The 16,598-nt window shown below is 40.9% G+C and overlaps 1 protein-coding gene across 3 annotated transcripts in view; it reads right to left on the bottom strand.

The window, feature by feature from the left end:
* Positions 1 to 16,164, bottom strand: part of LOC122335296 (histone deacetylase 9-B) — a 35,640-nt gene extending 19,476 nt beyond the window's left edge. Inside the window, exons 1-6 of one of the 3 annotated variants that reach the window (XM_043233124.1) lie at positions 16,094 to 16,164; positions 14,960 to 15,016; positions 4,139 to 4,353; positions 3,028 to 3,196; positions 1,695 to 1,815; positions 1,482 to 1,603 (exon numbers count right to left, since the gene is read on the bottom strand). In XM_043233124.1, coding sequence (XP_043089059.1) covers positions 1,482 to 1,603; positions 1,695 to 1,815; positions 3,028 to 3,196; positions 4,139 to 4,309 — 583 coding nt within the window. In that variant the 5' untranslated portion in view covers positions 4,310 to 4,353; positions 14,960 to 15,016; positions 16,094 to 16,164. Of the gene's footprint in view, positions 1 to 1,481; positions 1,604 to 1,694; positions 1,816 to 3,027; positions 3,197 to 4,138; positions 4,354 to 10,051; positions 10,292 to 14,955; positions 15,017 to 16,093 lie in introns of those variants that run through there. The other 2 variants (XM_043233123.1, XM_043233122.1) reach the window with 2 other exon arrangements.
* Between the last annotated feature and the right edge of the window lie 434 nt (positions 16,165 to 16,598).

Genomic DNA, 16,598 nt, shown 5'->3' with positions numbered 1-16,598 from the left:
ATCACTGCATTTCTGATCAAATAAGTGATGAGCAGAAGAGACGTCTTTAAAAAAAAATCTACTTAAGCTATATTTTTCATAACATAAATGCAGTTTTAACGTCATAAAATATTAATGCCACCGTCGTTAAAAGCTCAGACGTTTTAACCTAGGACGCAATTAAACATGCAAAACAATCCCAGAGACGTGAGGTCAGAGGTCAACCGCCCGCAATGACCATCCTGAGCGCTGCTCCGAGGTGATTGGTCCCCCGTACGACCCAAAGCCACCTACTTCCCGTTAACCTCTGCGCTCCGGTCAGGTCCATCTCTGCACCCCTCCGCTGGTAATTGTTTGCAAACCTCTGCGCGGGCCGCCCCGGGGTCCTCAGCGGGCACGAGCGTGGTCATTCTCACCGCGCTGACCCCAAAACTAAACAGGGTCACTCACAGCTGTGCCCACAGGCCTCTGCTCCCGGTGACAAGCTCAGCTGACCCCTGACCCCGGTGATTAAATATCGGCCAGATTCATCTGCAAACATTTAGGCAGTGTCACCTCCGCCGGGCCCCGGACCCCGGGCCCCGGGACGCTCCTTTAATACTGTTATATTCCGCACGAGCCGCACTGTTTGGCTCTGTCCCAAAAACCTAGTGAGGACACTAGATAGGTGCCATCACAGCTATGCTGCCTCTAAGATACTTCTTTTGGTGAGACCAATTAAATGCACGCAATTATTGATTAAAAACGCGTTTTGTTCAATGCTGAAAATATTTAATTAGCAGTAATCGCATCCAAAATAACTAAAAGTTTATGATGTGTATATATAAATATACGCTAATGCATGTGCATATTTAAGAAAAATATCATTTCTATTTTAATTATATAATAAAATACACACATGCTGTATACTATGTAAACATTTTTTTCATTTTGGATGCAATTAATTGTGATTAATTTTAAATTATTTGCAAGATATTTTCTTACTTCTTATTTGTTTATTTATTATTACAAATATTATCTAAATAATTCTCAGTTCAAAATGCAGTACGGTATTAGAAAGAATATTACCAAAAGCAGTTTATTATGCAGTTTGGGAGACGTCACAAACGGATAGGGATGTATTTCAATATTCTATTAAATATTATATACTATTATGACAATCTGGTCAGTTATAACTATTATCATTACACTTATTTTTCACACATTAATATCATGTGTATGTAAATACATGCCATGTATCTTTTTAAAGAAATTGAGTCCTGATTAAGTGTTGTTTTTGCTAAATATGATGATTTTATGAGGATAAATATGCATTTTTATTTAAATATATATATATATATATATATATATATAATTTATTTATTTATTTATTAAATAAGACTGAAGTAAATGCATCTCAATTTCTTAGTGAATTTTTTCATCTGGACTAATCAAAGCGTACAGTGTGAGACACATCTCAGATTAGGATCACGGGACGCCGTGACCTCTGAACTCTGACCTACCAGTCTTCCTGAGAGGGAAGTCCTCTCTGTAGTCCAGGCCGGAGGTCAGAGGGTATTTGAAGGTGGGCGGAGTCTCTCCTAGAGGAGGCGAGCTCTGCTCCGCAGGACCCGGGTGGGCGGAGCTATGAGAGATGACATCACGTTGATGACACCAAATCCTGCTGTTGCGTCAAAGACGGAAACGGAGGCGCGGGAGGCTGATGTGTGACGTACCTGTACCACAGCTTGGAGCGGGTGAGAGGGTAACCGGCGCCCGACGCTGACGGGTCTTTAGCTGATTTGCTCATCAGGAAGTCATGCAGCTTCTGACGAACCTCAGTGCTCGCCATCGCACCTGCAGGGAAGTCACAAACACAGTCAAGCATCAGATATCGGCCTGCATGGGATTCATATGTAACGGAAACTGGAATTAAACTCAAATGCCATTTTATTTCATATTTATATTCGTATTAGTTGAAATTAGTGCCGTCAAACAATTCAAAGCAACTGTTTACATAGAGTATGAACAGTATATAGAGTGTATATTCTATATTTATGTATATTTTGATACACACACTTCAATATATTTAAGAAAAATATGTTACATTTATATATTAAATATGCTTATATATGATATAAGTTATATTCATATAAATATACACGGTTTGTGTTCATATATACATAATAAATATACGGAGTGCTCGCATACATTATGTAAACAAAAATCTTTATTTTGAATGTGGTTAATAAATTGTTTGTTTATATTTGTTTTTGTTTTGAATTTTTTTGTAATCTGTTAGTTAACATTTTTATTTGACGTATGCTTAATGGCATTGTCTCAAGCGTACTTTTATCTAATTTTGTATTTTAATATTAAAATGGAATTTCACTTAAATATAATTGTAATTACTATAATTAGCAGTTCCTGGAAAATAATATATAAATAAGAAATAATAATATATAAAATAATAATAAAATACCATTGTAAGTTTATATTTAAATATTAGGTATAAATTAAATATTTCACATATTTTTAATATTCATTATTATTTATATAAATATAAATATATATATATATATATATATATATATATATATATATATATATATATATATATATATATATATATTTTTTTTTTTTTTTTTTTACCCAGGTATGCTACATTATCTTTGACATTACCTCAAGCATGTTTTTTTTTTTATTTAAATAAAGTTCATAATTTTTATGTTAAATGCAAAGTATGTTATATTAAAATATAAGTTGAATTAATTATTTATTTGAATATTATTTGTGCATTTCGTTGTTTATTTTGTCTGGAAACCAAATGATACTTATTTGCGATCTAGTCACTTTTTTAAAATGTTTGCCGTGTGCCGCCTCCTCTTTAAGCATGCCTCACAAATGAACAGTCTGAAAACGTTAATACAGCTTAAAAGCAGTAATATTTTTCATGTCATGACTTCAGTGCATCTCGCTCTGCTCGAGTTACACGTGCACAAACAGCGTCACCTAGTGCTGAATGAAGCAATTTCTGCAAGTCCTGCCATCGTTTTTGTAAAGACTCACTCTCTTTGGATCTCTCCTTCCGTCTGTGGTGCTGGTGTTTCTGCGTCTCTCTCCTGTGAAGCTCCTTCTCGTCCTCCTTCACCTCCTCTCTCTCCTCCTCGGCCACCAGGCGACGCTCCTCGGCGAACACCTCCTGCTGCTGCCGGAGAGTTAACAGAGCCTGCTGGAGCTGGAGCACGGGGACAACGCAACCACAAACATACGCTTTAGGTTCGGAGGAAAGAGGCGGATGTTGATATTTAAAGATCAAAGTGGCCTCTGACTGATATAAAGATGATAGACGGCGGCCCCAAGAGCTATCTGGGCGATTAAACGTCATGCATTAAATAGAAAAATGTGACAGCAAGTTGCAAAAGTTAAAAAAAAAGCACTTTCCAAATATGAGGTATTTTGAGCGCTCGCACCCCCGGGCGATCTGGAGAAGACGAAACCGAAACGAATACATCGTTGATATGTTTTAACTATAAACCATAAAAAGTCCATTGAAAAGTTAAATGTTTCTGAACTGCTGGATGGGATTATTGTGATGTTTTTATCAGCTGTCCCGACGGCACCCATTCACTTCCATTGCTGAGACACTACTTTTCTCTCAAATCTTGCTTGGCTTGAGGGTGAGGACGTCGCGGCAAACCTTCGTTTTTGGGTGAGCTGTTGCCGTACGGGTACATCTTTAAAGTAAAGAGAAATACCGCAGCCTTCGAGTCCAGATCTGAGCGTTGCGTTCATATTTTCCTGATAAAGTCGGTTTACTTTTATCCGCTCAATTTCTAAACGAATCGGTAAAAATGTATACACCGTTTCCGTCTTTCATGTCATGCTTGATTCAGTGTGCAGTTTTTCCAACCACCTCACACACACTCACACACACACACACACACACACACACACACACACACACACACACTGGAGTAATGCGATTAAGCACAGTAATTGTTGACAGAGCAGCTCTTTCCTGCAGGTCAGCCAAGTGACCTTAAACCACACTGACCCGCTTCATATAGCAGGATCAGCTTCATCCCGTCTACAAATATCTGACACAGACGGCGTCTTGATCTGGCTCGGTGGTTCACGACTGTCTTAGCATCGGCCGGTGTCTCTGGGCGGCTCGTACCTTGACGTGCTCCTCGAGCTGGGCCTGGTGCTGTCTCAGCAGGTTCTGGTGCTGCTTCTGGAACTCGGAGATGAGCAGCTGCTTCTGGATCTGCTGCTGTCTCTGGATCAGAAGCAGCTCGCGCTGTAACTGTTTCTCCCATTCGTCCGAATCGCGGTCCCAGTCCAACATAGCGACCTCCGACGTGCCGCCCACCGCCGACAGCACCTCCGAATCTGAGAGAGAAAGCACTTTGAGATCGTCTTCTGATTCGTTTAGGTCAACTGGTTCGTTCAGAGAGCCTCTGATTTGTTCGGCTCTCTCTTTAGTGTGACATAAATCCTGTAGAAAATTGACCTCCATGCTCAAAATTTTCCATTGACTCATTGCATCTCAGTTTAATTTAAGTCACTAGAACATTTAGGAGGACTACATTTTCTTTACAGTGAACAACAAGATTTATTTTTTATGTTTTTCACTCTTTTGCTCACTAAGGCTGTATTTACTTAATCCGAAAATATAGTAAACTCTGTGATATTGTACATTCATTTGCATTTAAAATAGAGTTTTTTTATGCAAATCTGTGGCCAAATGGCTTTCTGATTAATTTCAGCGTCGCTGAATATTTTTGCGGTAAGTTCAAAAGAACAGCGTCTATTGGAAATATCGATCTTTTTATAATTTAATGCATCGACGCTGAATAAAATTAAATATATTGCCCACTTGCTGCCTATTATAAGTAGATGAATCCTTTTAAACTACTTATTCGCGGTTTACATTAGCTTCTTCTATTTTCATCTAAAACAACCTTCTGGTGAACGTTCCCAACAGTTTAACTAACTTTAACTAAATCGCTCAAGAAGCTTCTCTCCGACGTCTGGAGCTTGCGCTCGCATCAACGTGCATTGCATTACGAATTCATTCACGGCGGCCCCAGGTTTAATTGCCATCTGATTGTGTCAGAAATGAAGGAAGGCAGTGTAAGCTGCATCAAAAGACCAATTAAACCCTTCTTTAGCTCTTTAAATAAACTCAAGGGCAATTAGGGGCATAATCTACAGGGAGGGTCTTTTTATGGGCTCTATTTCGAACGCCTGGAGCATAAACACGGAGGTATTTCAACAACCTCCCGTTCGAGGCCCAAATCTTATTTGAGCTCAATCTAAAGCGAGACAGCATGTGACTGTCACGTTTGAGCTGCACTTAATGTATTTTTACTCACATGAACGAAACGGCGAGAAAAGGAAAGGCGTTTGGCGTGTGTGTGTGTGTGTGTGTGTGTGTGTGTGTGTGTGTGTGTGTGTGTGTGTGTGTGCGTGTGTGTGTGTGTGTGCGTGTGTGTGTGTGCGTGTGTGTGTGCGTGTGTGTGTGCGTGTGTGTGTGTGTTTAGAGAGAATGATCTGGCCTGGTGCCCTAAAAAGCAGCGCTGTAAAAACTCACTCATAAACATGCCCTTAATCTGCCGCCCGAAACAAACTCCTCGCTAATAAAACTATTAGTGCATGCCCTGATTTCCTCGCGCCTTCTTCACCAGGCCCACAAACACAACCAGGCGAACGAAAAACAACTATATTTTGATATTTTGTCCCTTTTAGTATCATATCATGTCAACAAATCAGTATTCGGTACTCTTTCTTGGGAGGAAAGGACTCAAAAATCGAGAAAAAAGTGACATATGAGATAACGTCATGAGACAAAAGTCTAAATTATGACTTAAAGTGAAGTTTTTTTAACCTTTCACGTCATAACTCGAACTATGTCATCATTTTTACTTTTTATATGGTGATTATTACAGAGACTGTGCTAATTATGAGACTTTTATCACATGGTATGAACTTCATGGTAGTCATCATTTTGTTTTTGTGTCTCATAAGTGTCATAATTTCGCCTTTTTTATTTCATGACTTCGTGTCTCATAATTATGGCCCAATTATTAGTATTTTTTTAATCTCATAATTATCAGCACGCCACAAATTCTGCCTTTTCTACTTTTTTATCTCCTGATTAAAACTTAGCACGTCACAGCTGTGACTTTATCTCGTTATTAGCGTCATTGTTTTAGCATTTTTGAATCTCGAAATCATAACCCAACGTCATCTAAGGTCGCGTTTCTCACCCTTTTACCTCATAATTATGACCCGTGCGATAATATGAGATGAAAAACGTGCCAAATCGTGCTTTTTTTTCCTCGTGTGAAGGGAACTGGGCTTTCCGTGCTCCTACAGCGCGTCAATAATTCTCTCGCTTTTATCAGTCCTCGAGAATTTCGGGAGACAAAGTGGATTCTCAGACGAAACACGAAGCTGTGAAAGAAACTCCCGGCCGCAGTGAAACCTTCCTCCGGTTATTCTTTGATGGGAGGTTATGAGGGTAACTATGCAAGAGGCCACAGTTGCATTTGACTCAGAATATCGGCATCGCGTCCACGTTCGGCCGTTGAAATAAAAACCCTGTGGCGTTGTGAAACCGTCTCTCGCCACAGAGACTCCACCGGGCCCCCGGCCCAGAATACACAGGCCTCAAAAAGCACAGGGCACCGAAACAGAACCACAACACGGGCCAAAGGCGTCAGTCGGCATCAGAGAAACCCAACGAGGTGATACCAAAACCATTTATTATGGTTGTTCGAAAACACAGAAAAGAGCGTGCCTCGTAAATAAAGCCTTCCGGTATGTAGCTATGCGAGGAGTTAACTCAGACGGAATGATAACCGGGGCTAATCTTAGCATCCTAATGCCTTAAGCCCGAAATACGGAGGCTAAGAATAGACCAGCTCCAAGTCAAGAGGCCAGAACGTTGAACACGCAGCCGCGGGGGCAGTAAGGGAGCGCAGAGGCACAGAGGGGTAAATAACTGCCCTCTCACGCCATTCCCAAACACAAACACACACCTGAGAGCAACGCCGGTCGAAAGAGCTTTCTCGGAAACCGCAAATCACGTATGAAGTGACCTGCCTGGCCGCGCAGGACATTTTTCGTCAAAAGCGACATTTGCGACGCGACGAACGACTTTCTGTTCAATCTGAGGATGTCGGAAAAATCGTCATTGATAATAAGCGGCAAAACGTGCGCGTTAGGCCAAAGGACGCCGAACATGTTAAAAGCTGGTCGCTTCGAAAGCAAGCCATTTTCGATATTTCGTGATCGAACAAACCTCGGTGCGCGGAAGAGACTTCTTCCGAAGAAAGCTGAAACGTCCCGATCTGCATACTACCCGTGCTAAATAGTGTGCGAGACTACAACCTGTGCCTCCAGGAGACAAAAGGCATGTTAAAAAGTAGGTTAATTGATTGTTTTTTGGTTTGTTTAATCTTGCTAGCATGCACTTCAGCATCAGTGCAGAGTAGAAATAAACACACACACACACACACACACTTGACGAGTGACTCGATAATCAATAGCTATATTCGGATGCATACTACCATATTACTCTTACTGCAGTACAAGGAGAACTTCAGTCTTGTTTTCCTTATCTAAAACTCGTTTATGCTTAAAAATAGAAAAGAAAAAACATTCTTCTTCTGTCAGTGATGGAGTAACAATCTTTGAACTTAGTTCATCTTTCCGACCTTTTTCTCTAAAAAGCATAAACATTTGCAAAACCCTGTACGGAGCACAATGCGCGAGGCACGGTATCCCACAATGCAACGCGCTCGGCTTGACCTTCCACTTCCAGTGTGATGAATGAACCAGAAGCAACGCCAGCCTATTAATATCTCCAGCTCCAACCAAAAGTTCAAATGACTTTGCGTTAAAACTAAACGCATTGACAAAACAAAACAGCGGGCGCTCTTTTGACCAAATTCACCAACTATGGAGGCAAGCCGCTGATTCAGAGGACGCCAGCGCGGTGCGAAAGGCAGTTTGAGTCCGGCTCTGTTAATAATTCAGGCGTTATGGAGATATGTTGACCTCAGATCGGACTGAGCGATGAAACAACCCGCTGCTGTTCAACCAAACAACCATTGTGAGATGAAACAAAACATCAAGCTATCAGTGGCGTCTGGATATAGGTTTGACCTGGTTAAGAGCTGTTGAATCATCCACACACACACACACACACACACAGACACAGACAGACACAGACACACACACAGACACAGACACACACACACACACACACACACACACACACACACACACACACACACACACACACACACACACACAGACACAGACACACACACAGACACACACACACACACACACACACACACACAGACACAGACACAGACAGACACAGACACACACACAGACACAGACACACACACACACACACACACACACACACACACACACACACACACACACACACACACACACACACAGACACACACACACACACACACACACACACACACACACACACACACACACACACACAACACAGACACACACACACACACACACACACACACACACACACACACACACACACACACACACACACACACACACACACACACACACACACACACACACACACACACACACACACACACACACACACACACACACACACACACACACACACACACACACACACACACACACACACACACACACACAGACACACACACAGACACAGACACAGACACACACACACACACACACACACACACACACACACACACACACACACACACACACACACACACAGACACACACACACACACACACACACACACACACACACACACACACACACACACACACACACACACACACACACACACACACACACACACACACACACACTCACACACACACACTCACACACACACGCACACTCACACACACACACACTGATGTGAAATTCCCCAGAACTCACATCACACACACAGCAGAGAGCTCCACAACAACTTCACCCGGGAGCTTCCTCTCTACTTTTTAGTGAATTTTAGGAGAGGCGTCTGATTCATAAAGGAGACACAGCAATGTGATTTGACTTTTTATATCGCAGCAGTAGTCAAAGTTGTCATTGCTTACTTGTAATTACACTTTAAAATGAATTGCATGCAATTTGCATAACGTGTTACATTATTATTGTGAGTAACGTTACACTTTACTTTATTATTAAATGTAATAGAACTGTTTGTTGAACTTTCCCATTATAACTCTTAGCCTTTATTTGTTGCTTTCTCACTTCTCCTAGGAAGACATCTGAGACGTAAGATGCCAATAAAGTCTCCCTCACGCGTGACACCTGCTCGTAGTGCTTTATCTTACGCTCATTTTCTTAGATGAATCAGAAAAACTCGATTGTTCATTACTGCAATGTGGGAAAAAAAACATTCATTCCCTTAAAATTAGTGCAATGATATATAACGATTTATATAGTGTGTGTGTGTGTGTGTGTGTGTGTGTGTGTGTGTGTGTGTGTATACGAAGACACACAAATGCATTGTGAAAATATTCACATGTATATATTTATATAACTTATATTCTAGAAAATATATTTAATGTAAACGTATTTTTCTTAAATAGATGACATGCATGCATGTTTATTTATATACACATTATACATATATATATGTGTGTGTGTGTGTATATTATATATATCATCCACAGAAAAATGTTTATTTTGATATGCGTTTTAGATATAGTAATACAATAAAATACTATACAAAACATTAGATCACATACATTTTCACAATTTAAACATTCTTCTATGAATAAAAACATTTACATGCAAAAAAAGATTCATCTTAAAACAAGACTAAAAAATCATAATAATAATAATAATAATAATAATAATACAAATCTGCAGACGAGGCAAGAACGTTTAACCTCATGCAAAGGGAAAAGCACTTTCACCTTTTATAGTATAGTTTAAGTATAAGCTCTCTTGAATTCGACAGATTGCATTTTGAGGAACGGCTACAAGCGGCAGATAAATCCCAGCAGCCAGAAGTTTGTGTGTGAGCAGCAGTACCTGAAGCGATGGGCGCGCTGTGAGCGTCCAGGCGTCTCCTCCTGATGCTGGAGTCAGACTCGTAAATGGTCTGCAGCATGGCTGGATCTTCAGCGTCTTTCGGGGGTTTCTCCGCGCGCTCCTCTAGCCGTCCCTGCTGGGTTTCATCAGGTAGATGAGCGACGAGACTCCTGCCTCTCGACCTCTGCTCAGGAAACTGAAGCAGCTCTGTCTCACGCTTTCTCTCTCTCTCTTTCTCTCTCTCTCTCTCTCTCTCTCTCTCTCTCTCAGGTGCCAAGAATAGCAGCAGGACCAGCCCAGGACAGAAATAGGCCGGGCCAGACCAGGGGAGTAGAGCAGCGGCCAGACGCTCAAAATAGCAACACAAAAACACAGCTGTCTGCCTTCATCTCTTCCTGCGCTCTCTCTTTTCTCCTCTCATTTATCTCTGCATGGGTGAATCGCACGAACGAACCACCAGCTCCGGTTTCACCGCAAAACCAGAGGAGAGGCATGCCGATCTAGGTCTCAGGTGAAGAGAAACAAGGCATTTTGACACAAAAGCATCTTCTTGTTGCTTCATTTCGGACGCACAAAACCATTCATTTGTTTAGAAAGGAAAAAAAAAAACATAGTAAACCATTATCGTTAAAATAAAAACATTAACGCAACTTTGCTTTGTGCAATGTTTAATTAACTGACAGTTTTATTATTTGCTTACTTTGCAGTCACGATGAAATAATATGATAATCGATCGTATTAATGTCATTTTAATGCAGAAAAATATTTTCAGAAAACTCCATTTTTTTTAAAATGATTAAATACTTGATTAAAGGCGACTTCTCATTATTGTAAAAAAATAATAAAATTACAATATAAATAAAAATGTAATTTATTTTGTTTTTGTACATTTTATTTAAAAAAATTAATTTTAATATTTTAAATTTTTCATATTTTTCATAAATTATTTTATTGAAGCAATATTTTTTTACAATGAATTAATGCAAATTGCTTTCAAATCAAATATATATATATATATATATATATATATATATATATATATATATAAAAGTAGATTTTAAAGTAGAATTTGAATACATTTCAATGCAAACAGTAAAATGACATCAATGTTCTTTTATATAAATGTAGAAAAACCTCCCATTTTTTCACAATATGTTAATATGCTGTTTCCTTTGATCTTTGGGTAAAACTCGATCCAGACGGCTTTGGACAGTCTTTCTGTCCCTGTGTGTTTTCCTCCTGTTTGATCTGAGCTGTTATCTTCTTCAGACGCTCTGTCTCGTCTCATCTTCACCTGTTTCTCTCAGCGGTTTAATCTCAGTAAAAGCATTAGCAGCACACAGACCCATTTCAAAGGCAGATCTGGACGCGATCTGTTGACATGAAGCAGCGCACTTCCTGTTTCCCAAAGCTTCCTCGGGAAACAAACAAACAAGCCTTTGATTTTTTCCGTCTGCAACGTATGATGCATTTCATGTTAAGACGTGATACGTCTCGAAACGCACCGCACGAAAGGAGCTTTTTAACAGCCTAAAGCATGCTTCGCTATCTCAGGTCAGAGAGGGAGATCACAGAAGATCAGTGTTACGAAATAAATATCTCGTATGAGGGATCTTTGGGGGGAAAAAATCAGCTTTTTGCATTACACCAGCATTTAAAAATAATAATGCAAATTTCTGTAATACAAAAAAAACACATTACTGTTACTGCAATGCTAAATGTGATTTACTTCAACGAGAAAATGTACTTAAAATGAACAAAAAAGTAGGTTTGCTGTGCATTATTATATAAATTAAAATATTTTATTTGATTCTCTTTTACTCTATTCCTGTCCAGTCTACAAAAAACCCACTCTATATTGTAATTGAATGTTAGATTCGATATTTTTAGCAGCTTCTTTCCTGTAAATTGGCTTTTTTATTAACTTATTGCTTATGCTTATTGCTTTTTATTAACTTATAGCTTATGTCTAATGAGTGGAAACCCCTTTTTTGTGCATGCATAAGGTCAGATCGATAAGGTCTAATCAGAAACAGAACGCCTGTGCTAATTAAAAGGACTTAAGCTGACTGGAAGCAATGCTCGGTATTAATACAGCATAAAAGAGCCTGATTATATTGAATGAGGTTAGGTGATCAGGACAGCATGTGATATTTATTTCAATCATTTATTTATTCTTTTCTCTCCTCGAATCTCTTCACAGAACTCCAAATCCGATTTCATGGATTCTTTAAACAACATCCCGAAAACGCTGTTAAAGCGCCCTGCGGGGAAAACACCTGACAAAGAGCCAGTCCAGGAGAAAAATACCCCCGGGCCTGCCGAACGAGTTAGGAAACGGAGGAAATCTTTTTGTAATACAGAAAAAGCTCAATTCCCAGGAGCGAGGCATTCCTGACAGAGATGAAGCTCCTCTTAGGACGCAAGCTCTGTTTTAGTGCGCCTTAGCAACCAAGCAGCGCGCCCTAGCAACCGCCTGTCAAATTTTGCACGAATGCGCCTTTCTGAAAAACAAACGCATTAGTTGGCTATCTGGTCAATAAGGGCACGCTCTCGATGCTACAGTGCGTCATTGTTGTACTGATGGCTTCGCTCTTGAACGCGCGCGCGCGCACACACACGCACGCGCGCGCGCACACAGACCTATAGCCGTCCCGCTCTTCCTCTCCAGACAAAACAATGGCAGTGTTGTAAAATAGGTCATCTGCTCAGGTCGGTGACAGCGAAACAGGCACTCCCAAGGTAAAAGGGGACAGATAAAAATAACCACGCCAGCAAAACAGCCCGTTCTATCTATAAAGACCAGAGCGCGTTTGGAGCAGAACACAAGTGCACCGAAAACTGCCTCGTGCACACTCTGCACTGTAATCAGCGTGTTGCTCCGGCGTTATCTAGTCTCTCTGTGTGCACAGGAGTACATTCCAGAGCTAAAATACTATGCATTATGTAATAATGAACACTTCAATGTTGTCACACGGTGTCTCCGGATGACTTGCTAGCAGCATGTGATCTCTACCCTAATATAACAGCGACATTTATTTTGATTGTGACATTTTGGCAGGCTACCCAATGGATGACACGCACACGAGGAGTCGGGAATCATGCGAGACGCGCGCGCGGCGGTTCGTTTGCAGCGGCGCCCCCTTGAGGCTGAAACACGCGGCGCAGGCGGACGCGTTAAATCGAGCCGGAGTCCTGAGAAACGTCGCGCTTTCCGTGAGCACACGGGTTTACGACACTGATGATGATCGGGAATCAGCGCGTTTCTGAAGGATCACGTGACGCTGAAGACTGAACAATCGACCACGTGTTACAGCGTATTACAGCGTAGAAGTTAAAATGTTATAATATTTTACAGTATTGATGATTTTTGATGAATTTGATGAAAACAAATACCAGCCCCAAACCTTTAAACAGTGCTGCTAATGTAACGTGTGTGTGAGTGTGTACGTGTGTGTTAATGTGAGTTTGAGTGTGTGTGTGTGTGTGTGTGTGTGTGTGTGTGTGTGTGTGTGTCTGTTTGTGTGTGTGTGTGTGTGTGCACGTTTGTTAATGTGAGTTTGAGTGTGTGTTTGCTTGTGTGTTAATGTGAGTTTGAGTGTGTGTGCGTGTGTGTGTTTTTGCGTGAGTGTGTACGTGTGTGTTAATGTGAGTTTGAGTGTGTGTGTGTGTGTGTGTGTGTGTGTGCGCGTGTGTGTCTGTTTGTGTGTGTGTGTGTGTGCACGTTTGTTAATGTGAGTTTGAGTGTGTGTTTGCTTGTGTGTTAATGTGAGTTTGAGTGTGTGTGCGTGTGTGTGTTTTTGCGTGAGTGTGTACGTGTGTGTTAATGTGAGTTTGAGTGTGTGTGTGTATGTGCGTGTGTGTCTGTTTGTGTGTGTTAGTGTGTGTGTGTGTTAATGTGCGTTCGAGTGTGTGTTTGAGTGTGTGTTTGTGTGTATGTGTTTGTGTGTGTGCACGTTTGTTAATGTAAGTTTGAGTGTTTGTTTGCTTGTGTGTTAATGTGAGTTTGAGTGTGTGTGTTAGTGTGTGCGTGTGTGTTAATGTGAGTTTGAGTGTGCGTGTGTGTCTGTTTGTGTGAGTTAGTGTGTGTGTGTTAATGTGAGTTTGAGTGTGTGTGTGTGTGTCTGTTTGTTTGTGTTAGTGTGTGTGTGTGTGTGTGTTAATGTGCGTTCGAGTGTGTGTTTGTGTGTGTGTGTTTGTGTGTGTGTGTGCGCGTTTGTTAATGTGAGTTTGAGTGTGTGTTTGCTTGTGTGTTAATGTGAGTTCGAGTGTGTTTGTGTGTGTTTGTTTGTGCGTGTGTGTCTGTTTGTGTGTGTTAGTGTGTGTGTGTGTGTTAATGTGAGTTCGAGTGTGTGTTTGTTTGTGTGTGAGTGTGTTTGTGTGTGTGTGTGCGCGCGTTTGTTAATGTGAGTTTGAGTGTGTGTGTGTGTGTGTGTGTGCACCTGGTGTTTATCATGTTATAGGGACCAAATGGGAGGTTTAGGTGTAGAACAATAACACATACAGTCTATGTACACCTATGGAGAGTCCCCATAAAACATGGAAACACAATGCGTGTGTTTTAACGTGTGATAGATTGTAAGGGGAACTACACACATATGTCAGTGTGTGAGGAATGTTACTGGTCTCCACCCGAGCGCTTCGAGGACGGATGAGTCAATACGAAGCGGGAGTCTTCAGTGCTGACATCACTCAAGCAATCGCACCAAATGCGTCACTCGACACACACTCCTGAACGCGTTTCGAAACCTCTCCGACTCAACCGTCGCACGCCGACCACAAAATCAGCCGCGTTCGCGTTCCTCACATCGTAGAATACGAAATGAAAAAGTAGTTCAATAAGTGAAATCACCGACAAGCTCTCCTTTGTGTGCGAGAGGTCAAAGGTCAGTAAAGAGAGGTACCTGCCTCCAGCGCTGAGCTCGTCATGAAGCCAGCCGATGATGAAGAGCGTACAGCAGCATCCTTTAACACAAGAACACACTCGCTGTTAGAATCACTCGGAGACGCAGGATAATCCCAACGGCGCTCAGCGAACCCCTTACACACTTCCTCCAGTGAAAAGTCCATCTTTCTGTCAAAATCATTCGAATCTCTCGCATTTTAACGGCGTTAAAAGGTGCTTGATTGCTTCACTGTTTCAAAAATGCGCTGATGGTGGATTTCTTTCTTACAAACACGCAGCTTTTCTCTTCTCCAGACGATGGACTGGAGCGGTGGGGATCACTTTTAGATTATTTTGATGTTTTTATCAGTTGTTCGCGCTCGCATTCTGACGGCACCCATTCACATCCATTGGGCCGGAAGTGACGGGATGCTACGTTTCTCCAAATCTGATATACGTTTCTCTGAAATCTTATATATATATAATAGTGGCAGACAGTGACACATTCACACCTTCTTTATAGCAGACCTGTTGATCTTGCAATTCAGAATCACATGCATTATGTTACAGACACAGCAATGCAGTAAAATCAGCCGAGACTCGCTGGAGAAACAGGTTCTGTGAGACGTCCTCTGTGTGTGTGTGTGTGTGTGTGTGTGTAGCTGCTGTCAGGTCTATTTATAGCTCAGTGATGTGTCCCCCATGCGTCCTATGAGCAAACGATGCTGGATATATTCTCTACCTGTTACCAAGAGCTCCAACACCCCTTTTTTTCCCAGAAGAAAACCACAAAATGTATTTAGATGCGCACGGTAGTGTTGCATTTACTGTTGCTGCGAAGCTGTACTGCAATCACATATGCTACATTTCAAATAAACACAATAAAAAAATGAAGAACTGTTCTAATTAATACAATACAGCATGCATTGCATATTGTCACACAAAATGCATGCCCCCCAATTTACAAAGGCAATTCTCTGATTCAGAACTGTACAATAATTATTAGCCCTATAATTATTGAACAGTGCACTCACTCATTCTCTATCTGTCTATCTATCTATCTATCTATCTATCTATCTATCTATCTATCTATCTATCTATCTATCTATCTATCTATCTATCTATCTGGGTGATGCTGAAACGAGACATGCACTCACCTGATGGAGCGTTTTCCCGTTCGCGCTCGTTTGTGGGATGCTGCGATAGAAAGGACGGCGATCACGCGCTCATTCATAAAAACGCACCGCGGGTCTTGGGCGCGCGCGCGCTCGCGAGCACAACAGCCAGGCGCGAGATCTAAAAATAGCGCGACGGAAGAGATGCAGCAGAATAACCCCCCTCTGACTCTTCCTCACATCACTATATATTACTCCAGACGTGCTGACAGGGTAGGGAACATAACGCGATGGCCGTGGCGTGATCGTGTACATCATAAGCGTTCTGATAGAGATAAATATTAAATACATAGCAAATTGTATTCGGCTTTATTTCAATGTATTTATTGTAAGCATTGCTTAAAGTTTGCCTAATTGTTGAAAAAAAAAATATATATATAAAAAAAAAAAAAAAAAAAAAATATATATATATATATATATATATATATATATATATATATATATATATATATATATATATATATATATATATATATATATATATATA

The sequence above is a fragment of the Puntigrus tetrazona genome, unplaced genomic scaffold (genome assembly GCF_018831695.1).
Source record: "Puntigrus tetrazona isolate hp1 unplaced genomic scaffold, ASM1883169v1 S000000746, whole genome shotgun sequence".
Taxonomy (NCBI): Eukaryota; Metazoa; Chordata; class Actinopteri; order Cypriniformes; family Cyprinidae; genus Puntigrus; species Puntigrus tetrazona.
The sequence above is the reverse complement of the archived record's forward strand: the minus strand, read 5'-3'. Positions and strand labels throughout refer to the sequence as shown.